At 60.7% G+C, this 24,426-nt stretch overlaps 2 protein-coding genes across 2 annotated transcripts; both read right to left on the bottom strand.

Annotated features, from left to right (window-relative positions):
• Positions 1–1,187: 1,187 nt before the first annotated feature.
• Positions 1,188–18,680, bottom strand: ZNF687 (zinc finger protein 687). The gene is made up of 9 exons (XM_034071051.1): positions 18,565–18,680; positions 7,892–10,158; positions 5,914–6,092; positions 5,260–5,436; positions 4,660–4,822; positions 4,099–4,395; positions 3,710–3,822; positions 3,319–3,460; positions 1,188–2,858 (listed from the first exon to the last, which is right to left on the bottom strand). The coding sequence occupies exons 2-9, from the start codon at positions 10,136–10,138 to the stop codon at positions 2,385–2,387; spliced, it is 3,792 nt and encodes a 1,263-aa protein (XP_033926942.1). The 5' UTR covers positions 10,139–10,158; positions 18,565–18,680; the 3' UTR covers positions 1,188–2,384.
• Positions 18,681–19,490: 810 nt separating this feature from the next.
• On the bottom strand, positions 19,491–24,111 carry PSMD4 (proteasome 26S subunit ubiquitin receptor, non-ATPase 4). The gene is made up of 10 exons (XM_034071068.1): positions 24,025–24,111; positions 23,121–23,261; positions 22,578–22,692; positions 21,933–22,019; positions 21,252–21,320; positions 20,857–21,072; positions 20,665–20,773; positions 20,124–20,255; positions 19,821–19,888; positions 19,491–19,712 (listed from the first exon to the last, which is right to left on the bottom strand). Exons 1-10 carry the CDS (start codon positions 24,048–24,050, stop codon positions 19,545–19,547), a joined length of 1,131 nt encoding a protein of 376 aa, XP_033926959.1. The 5' UTR covers positions 24,051–24,111; the 3' UTR covers positions 19,491–19,544.
• Between the last annotated feature and the right edge of the window lie 315 nt (positions 24,112–24,426).

Genomic DNA, 24,426 nt, shown 5'->3' with positions numbered 1-24,426 from the left:
CCTGCTCCTTTCCAGCCCCCTTTGCTCTGACTCTGTTCCAGGAGCCTGGGACTGTGCCGCTCTCTCCAGCCCCAAACCAGCTCCCCCCCCATGGGGTCAGGCAGGGCCGGGGGGGGCTGCAGCCGGGACCCCCGGTTGGGTTTGATTGGGCAGGATCAGTGCTGGAGCCTTGGCAGGTGCCGGGGGGGGGCAGATGCTGAACTTGGACCCTCCCCCCCCCAGCCCCTTTCTGTGCTTTAAGAGCAGTGCCCCCCCCATCCCTCTGCATCAGGCTCAGCCCCTCCTGCAGGTCACATTCTGCCCCCCCCCCGCTCCCTCGGGCTCTGTTTCACACTCATTGTTTGTCCCATTGTTTCTTTAGCATTAAAACCCAACAATTCCCTTTTACAACACGGCCAGGAACCACTTGGGGGGGGGGGGGGAATCATCAGGGTCCGGACTTGGGGGGGGGGCACATCCATGTCAAGGACACCATAAACCCATGGCCCCAAGGCAATCAGCGACCTCGCTTGGGGGTTCCTCCCCCCTTTCCATGGAGGAGATGGGGGGGGGGGCAACCCCATTTTGGGGCAGGACCAATATGAATGTGCTGTGGGGAGGGCACAGGAGCCCCCCCCCCCCCCCCCCCGGGGGGCTGTGTAAGCAAGAGACAGGGCACAGCAGGGGTTAAACCACTAAGAGTTTAATGCGTTATTACTACAAGAATAAAGGATACCTGAGAGCCTCTCGCAGTGCCCGTAGCTTTAATGTAGCGTAATCACAGCCCTACAAAGAAGTGTACAGCCCCCCCCAACACCCCCACCCCCCCCCCAAACAGAAGTCGCTCCAAAGGCACTGAAGTGCTTGAAAAACCAGGGTTACAAAGCAATTTGTTTCATTTCCTGCCTCTAAAACTCATAGAAACTTTAGGTTCTTCTCTATTATTACACAGCATTTACATGGTCACAGCCCCACATGAAACACTTGGGGGGGGGGGGGTGGAACCTGGCCCAGGGGCTGTGGGAGCTGATTTTAGGGACATTTTATATCCCCCCCCCCCCAGTGTGTGCCATGAACTGAATCCACCTGAACCTGGGGGGGGGGGGCACCCCCTGTACATCAAACATAGAGGAAAGAAAAAGCAAGAACCCCCCCCCCCCCAACCCCGTGTCCCCTCCCCAAGGAATGAAACCAAGGCCAAGCCCAAATCACAACAGCAGGGGGGTGGTTTTGTCACCTTTAGTGTGTGCTACAGCTTTACAGAGCGTCAGGGGGACCGCACAAGGAGAGGAGCCCGAAGGGAAAGGACTGAACCCGGTACTCACACAAACACCCCAAGCACACAACGAGGAGGAAGGGTCTTTGCCAGTAGTTTCTATGGGGGGTGCCACTGTTCCCAGTGCAAAGGAGGGGATGAGGCTGCTCCATGGCTCCAGAGCGGTGCCGGGAGCAGGGCAGGAGGGGGGTGCAGCAGCACCCCTGGAGAAGCTCCCCCCCCAGGCCCCACTGTTTCAGTCTGTGATGGGGTTTGGCAGCACCTTTCCCTCTGTAGTGGCCGGCACCGATCCTGCCCTCGGTGCAGCTCCATGGGGTGGGGATGGTGCTGCCATGGGGCTCATCCTGCCCAGAGCCCCTTCTCTTGGCTTCTGTTCTGCTGCCAAAGGGAAGGTGCCAGCTGGGGCTGTCCTGTGGCACGAAGCGATGAGCGGCTGAAGTCAGTGCCAGTGATGGTGAAGGGGAACCTCATGCTCAGGGCAGGTGAATGGAGCCAAGGAGAGGCCGGATTCGGCTTCTCCCCAGATCCCAGCGCCGGCAAAATGGGAAATAAGGAACATTCAGAAGGGAAAAAAAAAGAAACTGAACCCAACCAACCAAAACCCAAACGAAACCAAAAGAAAAGGTGGATTTTGCTGTGCCAAGCTCCCAGCGCAGCTGTCTCTGTCCTGCGATGGAGACATCTCCCTGGGTCCTGCACGGACACGGCCTCAACCAGGCTCTGCTTTCATCACAGCACAACGCAGACGGAAGGGCTGAAGAGAGCCCCACAGTGTAGAGGAGAGCATCGCTCCGGTGTGCAAACCATCCCTGCGGAAGGAAGGTGCTGTCCCTCCCGAGGGCCGGGTGCTCTCCCCAGAGCAGGGCCCGTGCATCCAGGCTCTGCCTCTCATCTCCTGCCCAGGCAATCCCTGCCTTCCCCTGGCTCCTGCCCACAAAGCAGAAGGGGGCAAGTCCCCGGCCTGGGGGATGCAGCCGGGTGCCCCGAGCTGGGGTCTTCTCTTCACGGCTCTTTCATCCAGCCCCGTGCTGAAAACGCTGCCCAGGAGCAGGAAGGGAGGGAGGGAGAGCCCTGGTCCCAAGGAGCCCTGTGCTCGTTATGTACACGTCTCATTGCCGCTGCCAGGGCCCTAGTTCTCGGGGCTCGCGTTCTGCCTGGCCCGGATAAAGGCCATGCCGTGGGTACGGAAATGGGTCTTGAGGTTGAGCTGGCTGTCGAAGCAGCGGCCGCACACCTTGCAGGAGAGCTTCCCATCGCCCGCGTGCGGGGCTCCTCCTTCCAGCGGGCTCCGGGGCCCCGGCTGCTCCAGCTCCCCCGCTCCCTTCTTCTTCTTGTGGGTGATGAAGCGGTGGCGGTTGAGGGACACCTGGGAGGTGAAGCAGAGCCCACACTCACGGCACTGGTGCGAGCTCTCGTCAGTCCGGTGCTGGGGGATGTGCTCCTGGAAGTCGGCAGAGCTGCTCGCCAGGTACCCGCACTTGCGGCACCGCAATGGGGCCTTGCGGTCGCCCTTGGAGGTTTTGGAGGGGGGGGTGGTGCTGTCGGGCTCCTCGCTGCAGGAATCACCATCATCCGAGGACAGCTTCCGCTTCCGACCGGATGCCTGTGGGATGGGGTCACAGAGGCTTTAATGGGGGCCTGATTCGAGCAGCTCCTGCCCTAACCCGACCTGCACGGGGATTCCCTATGGGTTTTTGCTTGGGTAAAGGCCAAAGGGGTCCTGCCCCCCCCCCAGGAGCCTGCTACCAGCAGCCTTGGACTTGCCCCTTGCACTGGGGCAGCTCCTGAGCAAGCTCGAAGCCAGCTGGGATGTTTCTGCCCCCCCTCCCTGCAGATGGCCAAGTTCAGCCCCTGCTGTGCTGGCAGGGACAGGAGCTCAGCTGTGCCCAGACAGGTGCTGGGCCTCACACTGGGAGGGAGCTGCCAGCCCCAAGCACTGCAGCACACGGGGAGGGAAGCAGGAACCAGGATCAGGGCTCACAGAGATGCCTCCCCCCTGCCCAAAGCCTCCACAAGGCCCCAGTCCCCTGAAAACACCCCACGAGACCCCCAGGACCTCGTACCTGCATGGTGCCAGTCCCTATCCGGGCAATAACAACCTCCTGGCTCTTTGCCTGGTCGGTCACCTTGATCCCGTGTCGCACCTGGATGTGCTTCTCCAGGATGAGCCGGCTGCTGAAGGTCCTCTTGCCCTCTGTGCAGTACCTGCAGGGCCAGAGCAAGGAGGCGATGAAGGGATGCTCTGCAGTGCGGAGCTGAGCCCCAGGCCTGCTCCTGCACCACCGGGCAGGCACCAAGGCCTGGCGCCCCTGGAAAAGCTGGCTCTGGCATCCAGACCCCCAGCCCCATCATGCTTCATTCATCCATAGCTTTCTGCTCCCCAGCCCAGCTTGAGCGGGGAACACCGAATCCAACCCCTCAAACCAGAGCCCTCTCCCCTGGTGGCACAGGTACCGGCAGGGATAGACGCGCTTGATCCCTTCGTGGTTCACTCGCACGTGTCTCCGGAGGCTGGGAGCAGAGCAGAACGAGCGCTCGCAGAGGTGGCATGGGAACTTCTTCACCGACTGCAAGAAACAAAGAGGCAGGCGGGTCCAGCACGGGCGGCCCCACAGCAGCGTTCCCAATGGATGTGGGAACTTAGTGCTGCCTCCCGTTCCTGTTCCTTGCCCATCCCAGCGCTCCACATCCAGGTAACAAGTACCTGGGTTCTGCTTTCACCTGCTGCCCAGAACTCAGCCCTGTGTTTGTCCCGGGGTAACAGCCCTGCTGGGACAGGACCCTGGGCTCCTGCCGCGCTGCTCTGCGCTCTCAGGCAAGCAGAGCCCCAGCTTCCTCCTCACCTTGCCATGGTCCTTCTTCATGTGGGAGACGTACTCATCGCGCTCCGGGAACCAGGAGTGGCAGACGCCGCACGTCCACCCGCTGCCCTTGGACTTGTTGACCGTCTTGCGCTGGAAGCGGCTCCGCTTGGTCTTGCGCAGCTCAGGGGAGCTGGGGGGTTCATCCTCCTCCGTGGAGGACGACGACGACTCCGACATCTTGGACACGGGGGTCTCAAGAGGCTCCTGCTTCGGTGTCAGCAGGATGGACGCCTTCTTTGCCAGGTCCTCCTTGGGCTTCTGGGGCTGGTGAGTGTTCTGGAAAGCAAAGGGCTCAGCAGCCGTTTGGGGCTGGGATTTCATCCCCTCTCCCACCCCCAGCACTGCAGTGGGCTAAGAAGGAGCACGAGCCCATAGCCAGGCCCCAGCCTGCTCATCTCAGGCTTGCAGGGGGACGGGGACACAAAGGAACCAGATGTCAGGGTCCTGCTGCATCCCGGATGCACTGAGAGTCCTAACCCAGGCTCAGGGGCCTGTGGGGAAGGAGAGCTCTCCTGCAAGAGCACAGGGGCTGTGCATTACCTTCAGGTGCTCCAGCATGGTGCGCTTCTGGGCGAAGAGCAGCGGGCAGTCCGGGCACTTGAAGACGCTGACCCGCTGGTTCAGGAGATGCTGGTCGAAGTGGGAGGAGAGCAGGGGCTTGTGGGTGAAAACCGTGTCGCACATGGCACACTTGTAAATCATTCTGTTGGAGCAAAAAGCACCTGCTGGCACAGCCCAGGCTGGCTGCAAGAGGGTTCAAAGCAGCCCTGGGAGCAGCCTGACCCACACCAAGGGATGGGAAAGGGAAAAGGAGACGGATGCAGCTCCCCCATGCGGGTGCTGAGCTCTTCCCCAATGTCCCACCCACCCAGGAGGCTCCCACTTCTTGTAACCATAGAATCCTTTAGGTTAGAAAACATCGAATCCAACCCTGAGCCCAGCACTGCCACCAAACCTATGTCTCTAAGTGCCACATCCACACAGCCCTTAAATGCTTCCAGGGATGGTGACTCAGGTGCTTCCCTGGGAGCCCTGTGCCAGCGCTTGACAGCCCTTTTGGTGAAGGCGTTTGTCCTAATATCCAATCTAAACCTCCCCTCATCCTATGGCTTCCTAGGAGCCATCCCAGGGAGCACTTACTTGGACTGCTGGTTGCTGAAGCCAGGGTGCTGTGTGTAGACGTGCGCGTGGGCGCTGGGGGCTGACTTGAATGCCATGGGGCAGATGGGGCACTTGTGGAACACCTCGCAGTGGGAGGTCTGGATGTGGGACTTGATGGAGTTGACCCCACCGAAGACCACGGCGCAGCTGGGGCACCTGCAGAGTGGATGAGCTGTGCTGCAGAGGCTGGCACACACTAAGGGCAGGCAGCACCAGTGCCCCACGCCTGCTCCCTGCCCCACGAGACAGCAGAATCCAAACCAGTTCTGGGCTCTGGGAAAATTCCAGTTCGGAGCAGGGAGAGACTGGGGGGGGTCTGATGCTGCCAACCATGAGGTGAAACAGCAGCCAGGAGGTCCCAGGAAGAGGGAAATTCCCCCCATGTTAAAGTGGTGAGAGACAGAGAAGGGGTAAAGCGAAATGTTCATAGAACCATAGAACAGTTTGGGTTGGAAAGGACCTTCAGAGCATCCGGTTCCAACCCCTGCCACGGGCATGGACACCTCCCACTAAACCTGCAGCATCGTCCAGCCCGGCCTTGAACACAACCTCCCCGGGCACCCTCAGCCTCGCACCCAGCACCAGTGGGGTAAAGGGAAGCGGCTGCTCCCCATGTGCAGGCTCGGGCCCTACCTGTAGCCCACCCTGCGGGAGAAGTGCAGGCAGGCGTCCTTGAGGTGAGCCTCGAAGTTGGCCAGCAGGAAGTTCCCCCCACACTCGGGGCAGACGTGGGGCGGGCGGTTCTTGTGGATGCGCTGATGGGCATTGAAGCTGCAGCGATTGGACATGATCATGGGGCACGTGGTGCAAACCTGGGGGGGGAAGAGCATCCGGAGGGTCACAAGGCACTGCCCATGGCTTCTCCCTGTGGGTGCTGGGGGTAAGAACCTGCAACACCCAAAGCAGCCCCAAGCCCTGTGCTGCCGCACGTGAGAGGTGCTGGGACTCTGCAGGGCACCTTTTAGATCCTTTGCTTTCCTACTGTTCCTAACAGCATTCCTAATGCTTTGCTCCTACATTTTAGGAGATACTTTGTTTGCTGGGTACTTGCTGAGGGTGTTTCACAATCCTCTTCATTACAGATGGGTCCCAGATACCGCATGCACCAAGGGTTAGGCAGGGACTCAGCAAAAGTAGCTTCACCGGAGGGAGCTGGGCTGCATTCAAACCCGGTGCCAAAACCAGCCTGAAACTACTCTGAACTCTGCACCAGGATACGGCCATGGGGATGTCAATGGGAAAAGCTGGCAAGGACTGGAGGGAATGAGCTTCCCATAGGAGCTGCCCTGAGATGGGGTAAAACCAGCGCAGAGGTGGGCGAGGGAGGAGAGGAGCAGCCCCAGCCATGCCCTGTGCTCCCCTCACGGCTGGTACGAGGCCAGGGTCCAGAGCACTGCCAAGAGAGACCCAGGGGTGAATTTGGCAGCAAAGCAACGAGAGGGAACAAGAAAGCAGGCAGCTAAAGACAGGCTGGGAGATGGAGACGGAGCAGGAACAGGGGGGACACCAGGAAGGAGAGGGAATGAAAGGTGGCAAGTGAGGATTATGGAGATTTATGGCTTCAGCCACCCCAATCCCTCCCTGTGCTGAGGAAGCCGCTGGGGCTTTCTGTTTGTTGGAAAGGGAAATAAACCCTGGTTTTAGTGGGTGTAGGGGGGAGTCCATCTGCTGGCTACAGGGACAAAGCTGCTCTTGGCTAAGGGAAGGCTGGAACAGGTTTTGCCCTGACAGCAACTTCACTCCATTGAATTTCCAAGCTCAGGCGCTCCCCTGAATGCTCCATCCACTCCAAGGCTAGGAAAGGGGATGGGAGGAAGAAATCCTCCCCTGTTAAAGGCAAGTTCCTTGGGACAATCATACAAGCGTGTGAGTCTCAGGGCTCCTGATGACCTTCAAACAGAAAGCAGCCCTCCTCTGGAGCAGGGCCCTAATATCTGCATTTGAACAGCACCATGGCTACAGCAGCAACCTGAACAGGGTTACCAGGGAACAGCAAATTCCTTCTGTGCGAAGAAAGCCAAGGGGCTGAGCCTCTCTGCACAAAGGGAAAGGTGAAGACACAGCAAGGACCAGGCTCCTCTCTGGGCCTCTTTTCCCTCCTTGCCTTTTGAAGGTCACCCCTTGGCAGTATTAATCCTGTGTATTTGCTGGATGCTGCCTGCCCCAACAAACCAGGATGTGTTGGCAGCAGCAGGAAGCACCCAGGATCTCAAGATTGACTCTGAAATGGGGGGGGGAACCCCAGCCCACCCCTTCCTGCTTTCTCCAGACTCCATTTGTGCTTCAAGGCATCGAAAGAGGAAGCAGCACCCACTGCTCTAACATGGCTCCGTGGGGATGGCTCTGTCCTGCACTGGGTGCCAGACCGCAGGGCACCAGCACCTGCTCATCCCTCCCTGCTGCATTGGGGCTGTTGGACCCACAGGGCAGCTGGGAGCTGAGGTCAGCCTCCCTTCCCTCCACCCAGGGCTCACGGGTTTTCCTTCCTGCATGGAGAGGAATCGGGCATGACCAGGCAGGGGCTGCCTGCATCACATCTGGAGTCCTCCATTCTGCCCCACATCCCCGGGGATGGGTTGCTGTGGGTCTCGCTGCTCTTCCACCTACGTACCGTGCTGCTGCTCGTCCCTGTGCTCACTGCCTGCTGGAAGTGCGCAGCCAGCCCAGCTTTGTCTTTGCATTGCTCTTTGCACTCCAGGCACCTGAAGCAGCTGTAGTTGGTCTGCTCCGAGCTGTTGCTCAGAGGCAGGATGGGGAGGTCCTGAGCCCCGTTGGCGGTGGCCAAGGTGTCCTGAGCCACACCAGTCACTTTGCCAGCAGGGAAGGAGGTCACTGAGACCAGGGGGGTGATGTCCGGCTGCCCGATCATTTGATCCAAAGCGATGGGCCTCATAACCAGATGGGAGCACTGCATCACCAGGCCCTTGTCCTTGTGCTCGCGGGCGTGCAGCAGCAAACTGCACTTGTTGAAGAAGACGAGGCGCTTGGTGCAGTGGTTGCAGGTGACCTCGATGCGCATGCTGCGCCGGTCGTAGTGCCGAGCCAAGCTCTTCTCCAGGGCAAAGGCATCGCCGCACTCCAGGCAGCGGTACCCGAAGGGAGGCAGCGTGAGGCTGGCGTCGGCCGGGGGGTTCAGGTTGGGTTTGTACGTTGGCAAGAGGTTCTTACTGTTGAGGATCTTGTTAAAGGCTTCCACGAGGCTGGACTGGCTCCTGGAAATGACCGTGCCTGCAATGGTAGGGGAAGGCTTCTGCGGCTGCACCATCACCACTGTGGTGCCGTTGACCTTCTGGTTGGCTGTGGTGGTGATGGTGCTGGTCTGCGTCACGGTGCTGACGCTGGTCCTGGTGTCGGCCTTGGGCAGGGTCTGCGGCACCAGGTTGATGATGTTCTTGGCCACAGCCTTACCTGTCTTTGCTGGCAGCACCATGGATTTCTGCTGAGCCACACTGGCGGCGATCAGCATGGCGCTGCTGGCGTTCTGGATGGTGGAGACGGGCAGGACAGTCCCTTTGAGCTTGGTGCCGTTGCCAAGCTGAACACTGACGATTTTTGGCCCCTCCGTGCTTTTCAAGGGGCTGGAGAGCTCCATTTTGTCCTTGGACACCTCCAGCACGATCCCTTCCTCTTTGTCTGCCGATGCTGAGAAGCTGGCGCCCTCCAGAGAGGTCTCTTGAGAGCTGTGCTCAGGTGGGCCCTTGGTGGAGCCGGGCTCGGAGTCCGATGAGACCCTGGTCACGGTCCGGGTGATGCTGCCACAGGAGGTTTTGATGGTTTTAATCCGCACCTTCAGGGGCCGTGAGGAGTTGGAGGAAGGGGAATCATTGTTGTTGTCTTCTTCCTCCTCCTCCTCCTCAGCACTGGACATGCTCTGCGGACTTCCCATGGACTTGTCCAGAACTTCATGCTCTTCTTTGAGGGCGATGCTGTCCAGGTGCTTCGTAGACGTGGGGAGCCTGGGGCTTTGTACCACTGGGGAGGAGGGCTTGAAGAAGGGCTCCCGGGGGCTGGCGGGTGAGTGCTTCACTTCAGGAAGGTTGCTGGTGCTGCTGTCCAGGTTCGGGTCTGATCCAGGCCAGGACGTGATGGGAGAATCATCCGCGGAGTAGCGCACGGTGACTGATTTCAGGTGCTCCAAGGGGCTGTCCCCCAAGGCTGCAGCCAAACCCTTTGGGCTGGCTTCGCGGCCCACCTCCTCCGAGTCAGACTCCTCCTTCTTGATGCAGGAGATGGCAGGAGGGGAGCCATGGGCACCCCCGGCCTGGCCGCTTTCAAAGGGCTGCGGGAAAGCCGGGGGCAGGTTCTCCGTGCTCTCTCCCATGGGCTCTTTGCAGTCCAGGGACAGGGTGGGAGATGGGGAGAGGGAGGGCACAGCAAGGGACTTCTCTTTGGCCTTGCACTCCCGGGGTCTGTCAATCAGGTTGGCAGTGTTGTCTTCATTGGGATCGGGGCTAAAATGGGAAAAGATATCCAGGGGCTTGGGGCCTTTTTCCTTCACCCAACACTCCCCGTTGGAGGAGGCTACAGCTTCCACAGACCTGGAGGTGGGGGATCTGGGCATCTCGGTGGCCCCAAAGCCATTCTGCAGCAAGCGGGAGCCAATGACGTGCCCGTCTTTGCTGCGCCCATCCAGGGCATCGAGCTGCTCGGGGCACACCGTGTTCTTCACGATCACACTGACAGCAGTGATGTCTGTGTGGGGCAGGACATGGTCAGGGGGTCCCGGCTCTCCAGGGACTTGCTTGATGTGAGCATCCGCTTCCTCATGGCCAGAATGGATGGCTTCGTTTGTGTCAATGTCAGGGATATCAAAAGCTGCCAGCAGGTCATCGAAATCCGGAGTTTTCATGTCCCCCATGGTGAGGAATAGCGCAGGGTCTGCAAGAGGACAAGGAGAGGAACGTTAGCACCGTGACCCCAAGCCGGCAGAGGCACGGATGGGAGCTTGCTTCTTCTGAGCCCCACGCTAAGCACACCCCCATTTGGCTGCCTTGCCCCTGAACGCAGCCCCTCAGGCAAATCCCTTCCCTTCTTGGCCTTTGTTCCTGTGCGATGCTTTGATTCCCAGCCAGGATGGCACAAAGTTACAAGGATCCCAGCACCCTGCAAGAGATGTCCAGGCCCACAGGATGCAGCCCTCAGGGAGCTCTGCAGCACTGGAGGAGCAGCTGCAGCAGAGCACCAGCTGCAGAGAGCTCAGGAGAGCTGCACAGAGAACAAACCCTTCCTTCCAGTCAGAGGCACCCACCATGACGCAGGAACTGTCCTTCCCGGCCACAGCAGCAAGGCCATTCCAAAAGGAAAGGGTCCAGACAGCAACAAGGAGACTCAGATAAGAGCCCTCAAACACGTGGGCTGTGGAGCAAAGGATGGAGGAACGGGAGGCTGAGACATAGCAACAGGTTTGAAAACATGGCTGCGGCACAGACAAAGGGAATAATGTTCCTCCTGTTGCTGCAGGCTGGGCAAGAAATCCCAGGATTAAGCTGCGGGCAGGGCATGTGGCTTAGACAGCAGACTCTGCTTTACAAGGATAACCAGGCAATGGAGGCAGGGGGACAGGGACGCCCTGGGAGCAGCTGGACACGTCTGTCCCCGTGCATGGGAATCCTGTCCGTACCCTGCACAGCCACGACCAGCCTGGGAATCATGGAATGGTTTGGGTTGGGAAGGACCATAAGATCATCAGGGACACCTCCCACTAACCCAGGTCACCCAAGGCTCTGTCCGACCTGAACACCTGCAACACAAGTCACTGGTGACAAAGCAGTGTGGAGGCCAAACGGTTCAGAACCAGCCTTGGCACTGCTCTTGCAGGTGTTTTGGGCTTATTTTGTACCTGGCAAACCCCTTTAGGTGCCCAAATGAGCCAGCTCAGGCTCACTCTAGCTTTATTTTTAACCCCCACCGTAGGGCACCCCAAGGGGATCTCCTTGGGTGCAGCGTGGGGTCTGTGGGGCACGGAGCAGAGCTGCCCCACAGCAACCCTGCCACTGAAAATGCACGGGGCTGACCTTGTACCCACACTGCTCCTGCCCAAGGGGCTGCACCGGGGGGGGGTTTGCCGGTACCTGAGCCCCCACTGACGCCGAGGAGGAAGATGGCACGGAAAAGGCAAGACAGGGCAGGCAGCTCCGCGGGATCTGACATCAAACCAAAGCAAAGGCCGAGCTCCGAACACCACCAGGTTCAGGTTTCTGCCCTTCAGAAGAGCAGGAGCACGAGGCAGGGCTGGGGCCTCAGCACCGCAAAGGCAAGGAAACCCCAGGAGCTATGGAGAAACAGGCAGGAGGAAGCGGAGATTCCAAGGCCAGGCCTGGGTCCTCGGTGGGAGCAGCGGGTCCCAGCCACCGGGGACAGGAGGGGACTGCTCTGCAAGGGCTGCAGAGGCCACAGGGCCCATTGCAAACAGTTGCTATATTTAAAAGGTGCTTTTCCTGTTTCCCTTCCTGACCGTGGCAGGGCCGTGCTGCCGCCCGCAGCGCCGCACCAAAGGCACCTCCCAAAGCCTGGCTCTGCAGTAGACCCAAGGTGGGGTTCACAGGGATCCTGTGCCCAAAGCCAGCAGGAACGGCCCCACTCCAGCGCCCGGATTAGCTCCGGAGGCACCGAGGGAACGCGGTGACAGAGCCTGGCCCAGCGCCCGCCCTCAGCTCCAAAGAGCCCTGCATCCAAACAAGGCCCTGCCATGGGTACCTGCTGAAGAGGGGAGGATGAGGAGCAGCTCCCCCAGCCTCTCACCTGCTCCCGGAGCCGTTCTGGAGCTGATCCCCTGCTGAAAAGCTCCTCTGGGGCAGAGCCATCCCCGGTGAGAACAACTGTCTGCAATGAGCCCAACCAGTGCCAGTGTCACACAATCTGCTCCCTGGTGCAGGCCCTGCAGGGGGGGAGGACGGGGCCACTTCCCCCAGCAACAAGCTCGCAGCACCTGGCACAGCTTTTCTCCATGTCAGGGCCTCCTCTGGCTCTCCAAATGCTCCATGGCAGGTGGAGAGGAGGAAGGGAAAGCCCCCGGTAGCCCTGCTCTCACAGTGCTCATCTGCGCCCCAGGGGCTGGGGACTTGTCTAAGGATGTGCAATGGGAGCAGAGCACAGAGGCTGTGGGGCTGCTGCCTGGATACCGTGGGCAAGAGGTTGTGTGAGATGAAGGCGCAGCCTCCCCTCGTTTTGGGACTAGAAACGGGGTCTGGATGAGTTTTACCCAAGTTGGTACAAGCAGCAGTGGCTTTGCAGGAGCAAAACACTTCAGGTTTGTTTCGATGGGTTAATTCCAGTTCCTTGCTGGAGCATTTCCTGCCAGCAGCCAGGCAGAGCTCGTGGAAGCAATGTGCCATGTTCCAAGTGCACTGAACAGTGACATTTTACCATCCTGATGGAGGGAAGGCCAAAAAACCACCCAAGATTCCTGAGATGAAAGGATTTTAAGAGATATTATTCATCTGACAACAAGCTACTGAGGAACTGCCCAGGACTGCTGGCTCCGAGGACATGGGATGTGCTGCTGGCAGGTGAATGCTGAACCTGCAAGAGGACTTCTCTCCATCTCCAGCAGCATTTCCCTGTTAAGCAATATCCAGGATGTGGGCAGCAGCTCACGTTTGGACAAAGCTGGGGTTTAGCCCCTGTGAGGAAACTGAGGCACGGGGTGATGTGAATGCCCTGCACCCAGCTCAGGAGCATCTCCCCTCACGTCAGGACTCAATCTGTTACCTTCCTGGCTTTGGGAGCTCAGGCTCCCTTTTTGCAGCAGGGAAGCTGCTGCCTGCAGCCCGATGCCCACTGAGCCCTAAGGGAAACCCCTGTGTGAGGCGCGGGGCTCAGAGCACACCCAACAGAGACCCACAGGAGGGCTGAACACAGCTTATCCGCAGCGCACAAACCCAGGGTCAACCAAAGGCACCCAAGAGTGCGAGCAGCAGAGCAGGACCGGGTGCTCCAGGCCCATCCCCGTCACCTGCATCAGCTCAGGAGTGAACTCCAGCCTCATTCCCTGCCTCCTCCAGCTGTTTGCCAGGGTTCTTGCAGCCAGCAGCACTGTGTTCTCCCCGAGGCCCAGCTCTGGTGATTTACTGTGCGCAAAGGGCAGGGATGCTTGCTCCAGGCTTTCCAGAAGAGAGCTCGCACCTCCTGCTCCAGCCCAAACCAGGGCAGCATCACCCCACAGGGAACATCCGAGGGGACAGGATGCCAGGGGCTTGAGCCCAGCAAAGTGCAAAACGCATCTGGGACAACATCCAGGCCCTGGGCACCTCTGGGGACAGCGTCTGCCCCAGCAACACCCTGGTGCTCAGCATGTGGCAGCCTCCCCTCTGAGGCTCCTGTGCTGCAGGAAGGGTTCATCTGTTTTCAAGGCACAGCCATGTCCTTGAGCAAGGGACTGTGCACGCTGGGGGGGGCAGAGGGGTGATTTGGGACACCCAAAGTGGCTTTCACAGCACCCCTGTGCCCTTCCAGCCACAAAGCCTGGAGCCCAGAGCTGCCGTGGCTGCAGTATTTAAGGGAAAGAGGAGAGACAACAATGACGTGATGCTGGCAGAGGCTGCTCCAGACCTTCAGGCTATTTTTTGCCTGTCATTTATTGGATGTGGACACGTTTGGATACCCACAGTCAAGAGCTGCTGTGGGCGATGAGCTGATTACCTGCCTCACCACAGCCGGTCTGTACCGAGCAGCTCATGGCCGTGCTTCCTGGCAGGGCCCATCTCAAGGCCAAAGGGGACAAAAGGGGTGTGTATCCCAGCATGCCTGCATACGCATCCCCAGCAGCTGTTATGGAGATGGGAAAGGATGGCCCAGCAGTATTGGTTCTGAGGGAAGCAGCAGGGCACAGGCTCTGCTTGGACAGCCAATGCCCACAGCCCCATGTGCTGGCTCTTCACTTCTGATCCCTCCAGCCACGCAAATCCAGCTCCAGCTGGAATGAAACACTCCCTCAGGCTCTGTCCCTCTTGGATCGGGATGGTCTCCTGGGTGGTTTCGGTGGGGTTCCCTGCAGCACGTGAGGAGGTGGCATGAGGGACGCTCAGTGCTCTCACCAAGCCTGGCCATCGGCTCCCTGGCACATGGGGAGGGAATGGTCACATTAAGGATGCTCCAAGAGTTTCATTATTCATTTCCCACTGCTTTTGGGAGGAGGCAAACTCCCCAGAACTGACCAGGGCAACTCCACTGCATTGCCCCAAGTGGAGCCTGGGCCCTGCTGCTGCCGTCCCTTGGAAAGGGCTCTCTCTGTCCTTCCTCCTCCCTTTCTCTTTTACTTCTAGCACAGGAAAGGGCTCTCCGGGGGTACCAGGCTGACAAATAAGTCCCTTGCCAGGGCCTGGATGGGCCATTTGAAACCCTCAGCATTGTTTTCCCTGCTCCAGGCGGCGACAGGGGATTAAACCTCCAGCCATTATGCGCATGTTTTGTGCTCCATTGTGCTGCCCTCAGCCGTCCCTCTGCATTACCATCGAAACAGGTCACACTGCCAGCCCAGCGCCGGTCCAGGCAGGGGCCTCCTTCCTCCCCGCTGCGGCTTCCTCCCCGTGAGCCCCCGGCCTGGCCCTGGAGCCGCAGGTCAGGCTGGAGCCGAGGCTTTCTGCAGGGCCCCGGCCATCCCATAGCCTCCGGTTCTGCAGTGCCCGTGTCCTCTGGGAGCACGGCAACAGCGGGATCCCTTCCCGAAGAGCACGGGCAGACCCTTCCCAGCCTTGCTTGGGAGTAAGCACATCCATGCTCACTGCTGAGCGCTGCAGAGGAGCCCCAGCACCCAGAGCCACAAACGCATTGGCCGCGTGGCCAGGACACCTCTTGAAACCCCTTCCTGGCTCCAGTTCCTACAGGAGAGCAAGGGGGCCGGGGGCTGGGGATGCTGTGAGAGGCAAAGCACACACACCCTGCTGCAGTGGAATGCTCCCGAACACAAGGAGCCTCCGACCTGGAGCCAAGGCCGCCCTTGTGCCTGGCCTGGCCCACACAGAGACCTTGAGATAAAACCCATGGGAGGAGGAGCAGAAAGCAGCAAAATCCTGCAGACCAACAGCCAAGGCCAGGGACTGCACCAACGGGGGTTCCTTTGTGCTGCTTTGGTCAGGCAGCATCTATTTCTAGACATAACTGATCTGAGCTGTGTCTGTGGGAAAGGGCTCAACCCCTGTGAACAAGGCGCCTGTGCTCCCCCACAGCCAACACAGGGGCTGAGGGACAGGGATCCCCTGTTGAAACGCTGCCTCCTTCCTATTCCACACCCCCCAGTCAACCCCACTTTAATAAGGAACAAAATATCCTCCCCATCAAACCCCCCCCAAGGCATCCCCACCTGCATCTGCTACTGCCTCCAGTTCCAAGGAGTATGGAGGCTGAGTTACTTGCTGTAGGATGGGTGCCAGCATCCCTCGGGGTTAGCACTGTGCTCCTTTCAAGCATCTCCACATGCTCTGGGCAGGGGCTGGAGCTCCTCACACACAGAGCTGGGTGAGATGGGCCTGGCCTAGTGCAGGGAAGGAAACAACCTTCTGGCCACCTGCAGTGTGAAGAGGCTGGCTGCAAAGAGGCCTTTTAGGCCAGATTTGGGATTGCTGTCACTGGAGTAACACACAAACGTCTCTCTCTGCTCTGCACCCTTGCTCTGTCTGCCTAAGGGGACTTCTTGGGGATTCCTCCCTGCTGCTTGGCTCACACGAAGAAAACCACCCGGTACCTCCCCCTGACACATCACAGGGAAAGAGAAACAGGAAAGAATAACATTTACAGTGCAATAAACAGCCAGGGCTGGTGTCAGACCCAGAGCTGGTGAGCATCCCCCACTGAAACTGCTCCAGCTCATTTCTTAGCGCTCAGTAGGCTTTGTGACAGCAACCGAATCCTTAAAAGCCAAGAGTGGCATCCGAAATCAGCTGTGAAGGAGGGAAGGAGGAGACGTCTCTCACCACCACGCAGCAGCTTCCCCCCGCCGGGATGCGAGCAGCTACCTCACCCATGGCACCGAAGTCAGGCCCGAAGGATGCTCCAGCAGGGAACGGAGCAGGAAACTCGGCTCTTCCCCAGCCCACCGAGGAGCCCGGAGCGAGCTCAGCTGCTCCGCAGGAACAGCACACTCATTCCTATACATCTCATGGAATTAAGTCTCTCCCATCTGCTCCCTTCTGGAGATACCAAAACAAACAAGTGGTGGACGAGCTCCAGAAATCCCAACAATTTGGCCGGCCTGAAAAATGGAGTTTTTAAGCACGGGCAGCATCTCTGCAGCCATGATCTGCACAGAGCAGCCTCAGTGACAAGGTGGGGAGGTTGCTGTGCCCAGATCTACCAGTACGACCAGGATCCACACATGGGCAAGGACTTGGTGTCCCAGGCACACATTCCATGGCAGAACAACCAGGATTTCCCCAGCTGTCCAGCCTCACCCAGGATCATTTCCACATCATTAGGAGCAGCTCCCAGTTCTCCCCATCCCAGTGCTTTGTGCTATTGCATTACACTGGGGTTTCCAACGTCAAGTTTCTGACCTCAGCTGGGACACCCCACTTATCCCAGAGGAATAAAGAGCAGATCTGCCCGTGGGTTGCCAAAGGAAGGGAACAGAGCTCCAAGAGAGCCTGCTCGCTATCCGTGTGCTCTGTTCCGAGGACCCACAAGCATGCTTAGGTACTTGACGGTACAAACAAAGTGGAGCCAGGAGGATAAACCCAGAAAACCAGAGACAAACACGAGTCCTGCGGGATGAGGAGAGCTTTGGGTGCTATGGAGACGACCCAGAGCCACCTCCACACCGGCACCACCTCTCCAGCAGCTGGAGCCTTGCATTCCTGCAGCTCCCACTGCTTCACAGCGGTGCCTATGGGGAACCGGGTGGCCCCTTGCACAAAGAGGGTTCACACCAGCTCACCCATCGTCTTGCTGCTGCTCAGGCTCGGCAAGGCTTTGGGAAGCACCTCGGCCAGGCCGCCCTCCTCTGCTAATCCCAGCACAGCCACATGTGGGTGACGCAGTTTTTTTCCTCCTCAGGCACTAAAAATACATCCTTTGAGGCAGCTGCTGCACAAACAAGGCTCAATCCCGAACCCAGAGCTCGAACCCCAGCCCGGAGCCCGGCAGCCTTCCCCTCCTCTCTTTGCATGAAGCTGACTGCGGAAGGCAGCCCAGTACCGATGAGATGCAGACACCAGCAGCAAGGGATTAAGGAACTTTACAGGGACAAGAAAGTGGGGCTCTGTGGGTGCACTCCCTGCCCTTGCCCTCCTCCTCCTCCCCCCGCACACCCAGAGCCCCCCCTTGAACCTCCTCTGACCCCTCGGGAAGTGACAGCCGTGAAGTTTTCCCTATCAATTCCCAGCTGCTTCCCTGCAGGAATTCAGGGCGAGCCCAAGGGCGGCCCAGGACGGTGCCGTTCTCCTGCACCTGGAACCACACCAGGCTCTCCGAGAGAGCTTCCTGATGCCTCCCAGCCAGGCCTGAAGAGGCAGGGAGCAGCTCCAGGACCTGACAACAGCCCAGGCTGCACCAGGATCCCCTCCATGCCTCCCGTGTTCTCCTCCACCAAACCCAGGGCAATTGAGAGATTCCCTCCTCCTGAAACCATTCGGGAGCCTCCGCACTGCTCTTCCCAGGAGCCTGGGGTGCGGTGAGACCCACACACCCCGTTCTCAAACACCATCCTCAGGCCAGCAGGCCCTAAAGAAACAGCGCATCCAGCACAGCACAAAGCTGCTTATCCACAGCGTAAGGAAACCGGAGGAGCAGGAAAATCCCCCCGGGAACCGGGGCCCAAAACAAGGCACAACCGTGCCTGCAAGGGAAGAACCGGGTGAAGAACGGAGGGGACCCGTGCGAGCCGCCCCCCCGGGAGCCCCAGCTGGGCAGGGAGCAGGAAGGAGCTCAGTGAAGGCAGTAACAGGTCCCAAAGGCTGGGGCCAGGCCCCGCACGGCCTCTGGGCACACACAAGGCCCCAGAGGCCTCATCCTGCCCCTCACTAATGGGGCACGAGCAGGGCTGCCCCCCCCATAACCCCCCCCGCCCTGGGGGCACGGATGGGACCCCCCCCCCCAAAGGGAACGGCCGCACTGCTCCGCTCCCCCCCAACGCCACGGGGAGGGTGGGACGCGGGGCGGCTCCAACCCGACCCCGGCAGGGCCGCGGGTGACCGGGCCCGATCGTGCCGTCACCTCCCGCCATGTCTGACCGGGCCCAACCCCCCCCCTCCCCGCCCGCCTCTGACCGGGGCTCCCCGGGACCCAACCCCCGCGCCCGGAGCCGCCCTCCCCGCTCCTCCGGCGGCCGAGCGAGCCCCGGGGGTCCGGTACCTGCAGCTGCGGGCGGGGGGCGCCCGGATCCCGGCCCGGCCCCTCCGCGGCGCCCGCTTCTCCTCAGCCACTTCCTGCTTGGCCCGCGCCCCCCGCCCTCCGCCGCCGGCCGCTCGCCAGCCTCGCTCCCGGCCCTGGCCGCGCCACGCCATTGGCGGAGCCGCCCGCCGCTCGCCGCTCCGCGCATCCCGATTGGCTGCCGCCGCTGTCGCTCCCGGGGGGGTCGCGGCCGCTCGCACTCGCTGTTGGCGGAGCGGGAGGCAACGCCGCGGATGGAGCCCGCCCTCCGCGGGCCGCGCTCATTGGGCGGCGGGGCTGCCATTCAAAGCGCGGTCCCCTCCCATGCCGCTTCCTATTGGTGGTTGGCGCTGGCTCGCCCACGTGACATCCTCGCTGCCCACTGGCTGGAGGGTTTGTTCATCAATACAGCCCCGCCCCCTCCGGCTTCTCATTGGCCAGCCGCGGCTGCGCTCCAAGCAGCTATTTACCACAAGGAACTGCCGCCAGGGCGTGTCCCAGCTGCTGCTTTCCTATTGGGCGAGAGAGCTGCCGCTCAAAGGCAAGGCCCGCCCCTCCGCCATCCCTATTGGTCGGAAGCTCTCACCGATGGCTCAACCGCCTCCTCCCATTCGCTGTCATAGGGAGGGAGGAGGAGCTGCACAAGGCTCGGCCCCTTTGATGACGACCCCCGCCACTCATGCACCCGCTCGCCCCCCCATTGGCTGAGCCCACAAAGCCACGCCCCCGCGCTCTCCTCCCCCTCCAGGGCCGCGCACACGCTCAGCGATTGGCTGCCTCTGCTGCCCATCAACCGCCAAGCCCCGCCCCCAGTGCCCTTGTAAACATCCCGCGGAAGGACGCGCAGGGGGCGTGGCTTCCCCGGGCACGTGTTTGGGTCGCGCCCCCCCCAAGGCCGGGACAGCACCGCCCATAGAAGCCTTTATTGCCCCTCTCCAGCAGAGACCCCCCCCCCCCGGGCCTCACTTCTTCTCGTCCTCCTTCTTGTCCTTGCTCTCCTTGGAGGCCTGCGAGGCCAGCGAGCCCATGGCGTTGCGGATGGCCTCGTTGTTGGGGTCCACGCCGGGCAGGTTCTCCAGCACGCTCTGCAGGAACTCGGGGTCCTGCATCACGTCATAGTCATCCTCCTCCTGTGGGGACAGGGGGTCAGATGGGGACAGGCCGGGGCCTCCTCCTCCTCCTCCCACTGGGAGAGGGACGGGGGTAGGATGGGATCCATGGCCAGGATTGATGCACACCTTAGCGGGTTCAGAGGTGTCCATGGCTGTGCTGCTGTCCACTTCTGCTGCCTCCGCCTGGGCAAACTCTGTTCGAGAGGGAGAGTGGAGGCAGAGGATTCACACATCCACAGCCTGCCCACAGCACAGGGGAGTGACCCTGGCACCCGTCCCCAAGTGTTCAGGGAGGCCTGGACCCTGCCCAGGTTTGGGGTCCCAGCATCACTTTAGGGCAGGTTGAGCATAGGAGCCAGTGGCTCCGTTCCTGGAGGCAGAGGACCTGCCCCATGGCTCTTCCTTTGGGAATGGGCTCCAGGCACTCACCTGCTCCCTGCAGAGACATCTGCATGGCGTAAGCAATCTGCTCCTCCTCCGTCATGCTGCTGAGGTCGGGCAGCCCAGCCCGGCCAAACTCCTGCTGAGTTATCGTCATCTTCAGCAAAGCATCATCCGAATCTGCACAGCCAAACTCCTGCTCAGGAAGCAGCAATGGGGCTGCCCCCCTAGGTCCAGCGCCCCATACAACCCCTGTTCCTATTTGCACACGTGGCATCGCTGGGGAAGGGGACTGGAACAGCCACTGCCCACAACACCCAGGACACCCAGGACAGGAACGGGGCAGTTGGGAGTTCCAGCAGAGGCAGAGGTGGCTCCTCAGCTCGCTGCAGGTAAACTGCCTCCCTCCGAGGTGCCAGGGCATAACCTATCTCCTGCCTTGCACTGCAGCGGCTCTGGGTGCTGCCACATTGCACAGAAGGGCCCTGCTGGGAGCAGAGCTGCATCCCACAGAGCCAGGCAGCTTTATGGCTGCAGGAGCCATCCCCAGGAGACATCGTGCCTGTGTATTCCCTGCCCAACTCCTTACCATCCCCAGCCGTGGCTGCAATCCCAGCCTCAGCCGCAGAGGCAGCCGCAGCCCTCCTGGCCTCCTCCTCTTGCCGCTGCCTCTGCTCCTCCATGGAGACACGCAGAGCCTGCAGAGATGGGGCCAGGCAAGGAGCTGAGCCAGGCAGAGCAAGCTCAGCCCACAGCCGCCCTCCACATCCCCATCGCTCACCAGCGCCAGCTCCGGGTCTGCACTGGGGTCCACCCCAAACTCGAAGTCACTGGCGCCGAGGCCCAGCATGGCACCACCCTCTCCAGCCAGGATGGGGGAGCTGATGAGGGCATCGGCCAGGCTGGGCCCTGGTGGCACCGTCACCAGGTGGGAGCCGGTGCCATCCTTGCCGTTTAAGGTGTTGATGAAGGCAGTCAGCTTGTCTGTGTTGGCTTCCTAGGGTCGAAGAGGAAGGCTGGGATCAGAGCTTTGCCTGGAGATGTTACTCTCCACTGAGGCAACTGCTGAGGAGATCGAGACTCAGAGAGCTCTTAATAGCCTGAATAAGGGCTCTGAGTTGGGAAGGATTCAAATCCTGCCTTGATCTTATGCCAGAAACGTGGCACAAGTCTCACCTCTTCTCCAAAATTGATGATGTCCACATTGACCTTCTCTTTCTTCAGACGCTTCGCCAGTTTCACCAGCTGCAGTGAGAAGACACCAGGGCATTAGCTTGGGTTTTGGCTCTTAGGCAGTGCCCTGGGTTCAGCAGCAGCAGGCATTTTTCTCCTTCCTAGGAGCTGGTGCAGTGCTGTGGTTTGACTTTCAGCTGGGAACAGCGCTGACAACACCGATGGGTTTAGTTGGTTGGAGTAATCATTACTTAGCAAGAAGGATTTGGGAAGGGCAGCACCTCCTGTTCCTGACCTGTTCTCTCCAGGAGAGCCAGAACATCGGCATTAACTTCAGCTGAGTTAATTCAAATGCCAACACAACAGCATCTTCCCAAGGCTGAGGGCAACGTTTCTGCACAGGAACATGGATTTCCTCCCCCAGCTCCCCAGGCAAAAAGCCTGGAGTGCTTTATGTGACAGCCACAAGCCAGGAGGTCACAGCACAAGCTCCCTCTGGGCGCTATGGATCTCTGGGAGTTCAGACCTGCCTGTGCCCAGGGATCTGGCCCTCCCTCTGCTCCCAGCTGAGAACTGCTCTGCTCTGGGGTCTAAAGCCTTACTCCCAATCCAGGACAAGCAAATGTGTGGTTGCAGGCGGAGTGCAGAGCATCCCCCCCATGCTATCCTTTGCCCATCACTCACATCTTTCTCGTTATCTTCCACAGGGCTCCCCACAAAGGCAATGATTCGCATCTTGTGGTTCTTGCCTTGGCGATGCTTCAGAGCCAGCTGCAAGACAGAAGCTCTATTGTACCTGAGGAGCAACCTGCAGGTAAAGAGGTGACCACTGTCACCCCGATCCTTCTCCTGCTGCGCAGGAAGGCTTCTGCTGAATGCCAGGAGAGACCTTTCAAGTCTCTTGGCAAGTTCCCAAGTGCCATCAAGCAGCACATTCCAAGGGCCTCCCTGCTCTGGAAGTCGTTGCTCGGGTGGGAGCAGTTTGTTGGCAGGGAGACAGAGCAAGAAAACAGGGTAAAGAGGTGGCCACGGCCTGGGGGCCGCTCTCCTCGGGGTGGGAAGGGCTCTGCAGCTCAGCTGCATTTCTGGTTCCTCCAAAGCGACCCAGGACCAGACTATAAAACCTGTGAGCTTTTGGACTGTGTTTCCTCCAGGAGGTTCCATCTGCAGGCAGGGAAACTGAGGCAAAACCAAACTGATTTGCTCAGCAGAGCAGGGAGAGGACAAGACTTCTGCCACTGAGCCATGCACAGGACAGGGAACATCAGACACCCGAGGCAAAAGCAATGCCAGAGGAAGGAGCAGACTCCCCCCTGGGAAAGCACTTACATGAGCGACTCTGATCCCTGTGCAAAAGGTGATCTTCCCTTTGGGCTGCACCGTGTGTAGCTTTGAAAGGATCCGTCCCGTGTCCGGAGTGAGCGTGGTCAACACCTCACAGTTACTGCAACACAGACGCATTTCCTTTGGAAGGCTCTTTGTGAACCTTCCATTTGCTGTCGGGGAAGAGCCCTCCCTGCACACCCTGGCCCCTGCCCCAGCCCATCTGAATGGACGCTGGCTAAGAGGGAGCTCAGAGGCCCTGGAGGAATCACCCTCTTGGGTGCTGCAGGGCCAGCTCAGCCCTGCTTTAACCACCTTAGGGAGCAGGTCTGGCAGAGAGCTCCTGAGAGAGAAAAGCCCCCATAACCCATCCTGGCATTGCAGGAGCGAGACCAACAAGCACGAGACCAGTCAGGAACCAGCTCTTCCCATCCCAGTCCTCCCAGAAGAGCTGGTTTGGTTTCAGACCCTACTGCTGCTGCCCCATGCTCTGCACCCCCCACTTCCTCGTCCCTGCACCCTCACGGGTGCAGCCCCCCCCCAGCGTACTTGGCCAACGTGATGAGCCCCACGTTGTTCTCGGGGTTGCTGCGGGTCTTGGAGTGGCAGACGATGTTGACAGCGTCCTGCTGGGCCTGCAGGCGGGTGGGGAGGAAGTCCCCGTTCCTCATGTACTCGCTGTTGTCAACACTGGAACAGAGGGGGGGGTTTGGGACACACGCAGGCGGCCACGGATGCGTCCCAGGGTGAGGATGAATCCTGTCTGCACCCCCAGAGCCCAGACGCCTGCAGCCGGAGGCTCCCGGTCCTTGCTGCAGGCACCGGCTCAGAGCACAGAGCCCCGTGTCCGTCTCCAGCAGACAAAGTGCAGCTCTCCAGTGCCCTCCTCCGAGGGGCACAGCCACAAGCCCGGGTTCCGCATCCTGCCCCCCCCGGAGCCGGGGCCAGCACAACAACAGCGCCCATGGGCAGCGGCCGCAGCACCATCGCTCCCCACGGCTCCATCCGAGCCCAGCGCGGCCCTCGGCGGGCAGGAAGGGCCTTGGGGAAAGGGGCGGTTAAAGACGGGCTTTGGGAGCTCGGCTTAGCCCCGGCTCCCTCTGAGCTCCCCGGGTTCCACACCAAGGAACGGGTTCCTCGCCCCAGCCCCGCTCCGTGCCCGCTGTCCCCACCGCAAGGCCCCGGCCTCGGCCTGAACCCCGCAGCGCAGGGAGGAACCCACCCCCGGCTGAGGCCCTGGGGCCGAACCCACCGCTCGGGACACCCCCCGGTGTGAGCAGCGGCTCCCCCGGCCCAGCCCGGACCGATCCCCACCGAGGGCCCCGGCCCGGGATGACTCAGGGAAAGGCGCGGGGGGGCCCGGTCCGGCCGCGGGGCTCGGGCGGGCGGCGGCAGGGCCCGGGGGCAGCCGGTACAGGTACCGGTACCGGTACCGGGGCTCGGCCGCGCTCACCAGACCATGGTGCTCTCCAGAACCATCCTGCCGCCCGCTCCTCGGCACCGGCACGGAGCACAACCAACAAGGCGCCCGCCGATTGGCTCCAGGCTACTGGCCAATCCCCGCTGCCCGTCTTGCGAGGTGAGTGGCGGAAGGGGGTGAGGAGCATGCTGGGAGTTGTAGTCCCGGACAGGCTCCGCCGGTCACGCCCCGCAGGGCCCGCACCGGGGCCTCGCTCCCCGCAGGGCCCGCACCGGGGCCTCGCCCCCCCCCCGGTCCCGCACCGGGGCCTCGCTCCCCCCCCGGGCCTGCACCGGGGCCTCGCTCCCCCCCCGGGCCCGCACCGGGGCCTCGCTCCCCCCCCGGGCCCGCACCGGGGCCTCGCTCCCCCCCCCGGTCCCGCACCGGGGCCTCGCT

Source organism: Melopsittacus undulatus, chromosome 20 (genome assembly GCF_012275295.1).
Source record: "Melopsittacus undulatus isolate bMelUnd1 chromosome 20, bMelUnd1.mat.Z, whole genome shotgun sequence".
NCBI classification, from domain to species: Eukaryota; Metazoa; Chordata; class Aves; order Psittaciformes; family Psittaculidae; genus Melopsittacus; species Melopsittacus undulatus.
The sequence above is the reverse complement of the archived record's forward strand: the minus strand, read 5'-3'. Positions and strand labels throughout refer to the sequence as shown.

Bases quoted from the DNA above. Each gene is read 5' to 3' on its own strand.
- PSMD4 (XM_034071068.1), bottom strand. From the start codon at position 24,050: ATGGTTCTGGAGAGCACCATGGTCTG. The intron at 23,262-24,024 runs GTGAGCGCGGCC...CCTCTGTTCCAG, and splicing joins CTGGAGAGCACCATGGTCTG to TGTTGACAACAGCGAGTACA. The intron at 19,889-20,123 runs GTGAGTGCCTGG...CCTCTCGAACAG, and splicing joins GATGTCTCTGCAGGGAGCAG to AGTTTGCCCAGGCGGAGGCA.
- ZNF687 (XM_034071051.1), bottom strand. From the start codon at position 10,138: ATGGGGGACATGAAAACTCCGGATTTCGATGACCTGCTGGCAGCTTTT. The intron at 3,823-4,098 runs GTGAGGAGGAAG...TGTTTCTTGCAG, and splicing joins TGAAGAAGGACCATGGCAAG to TCGGTGAAGAAGTTCCCATG. The intron at 3,461-3,709 runs GTACCTGTGCCA...CTGGCCCTGCAG, and splicing joins AAGCGCGTCTATCCCTGCCG to GTACTGCACAGAGGGCAAGA.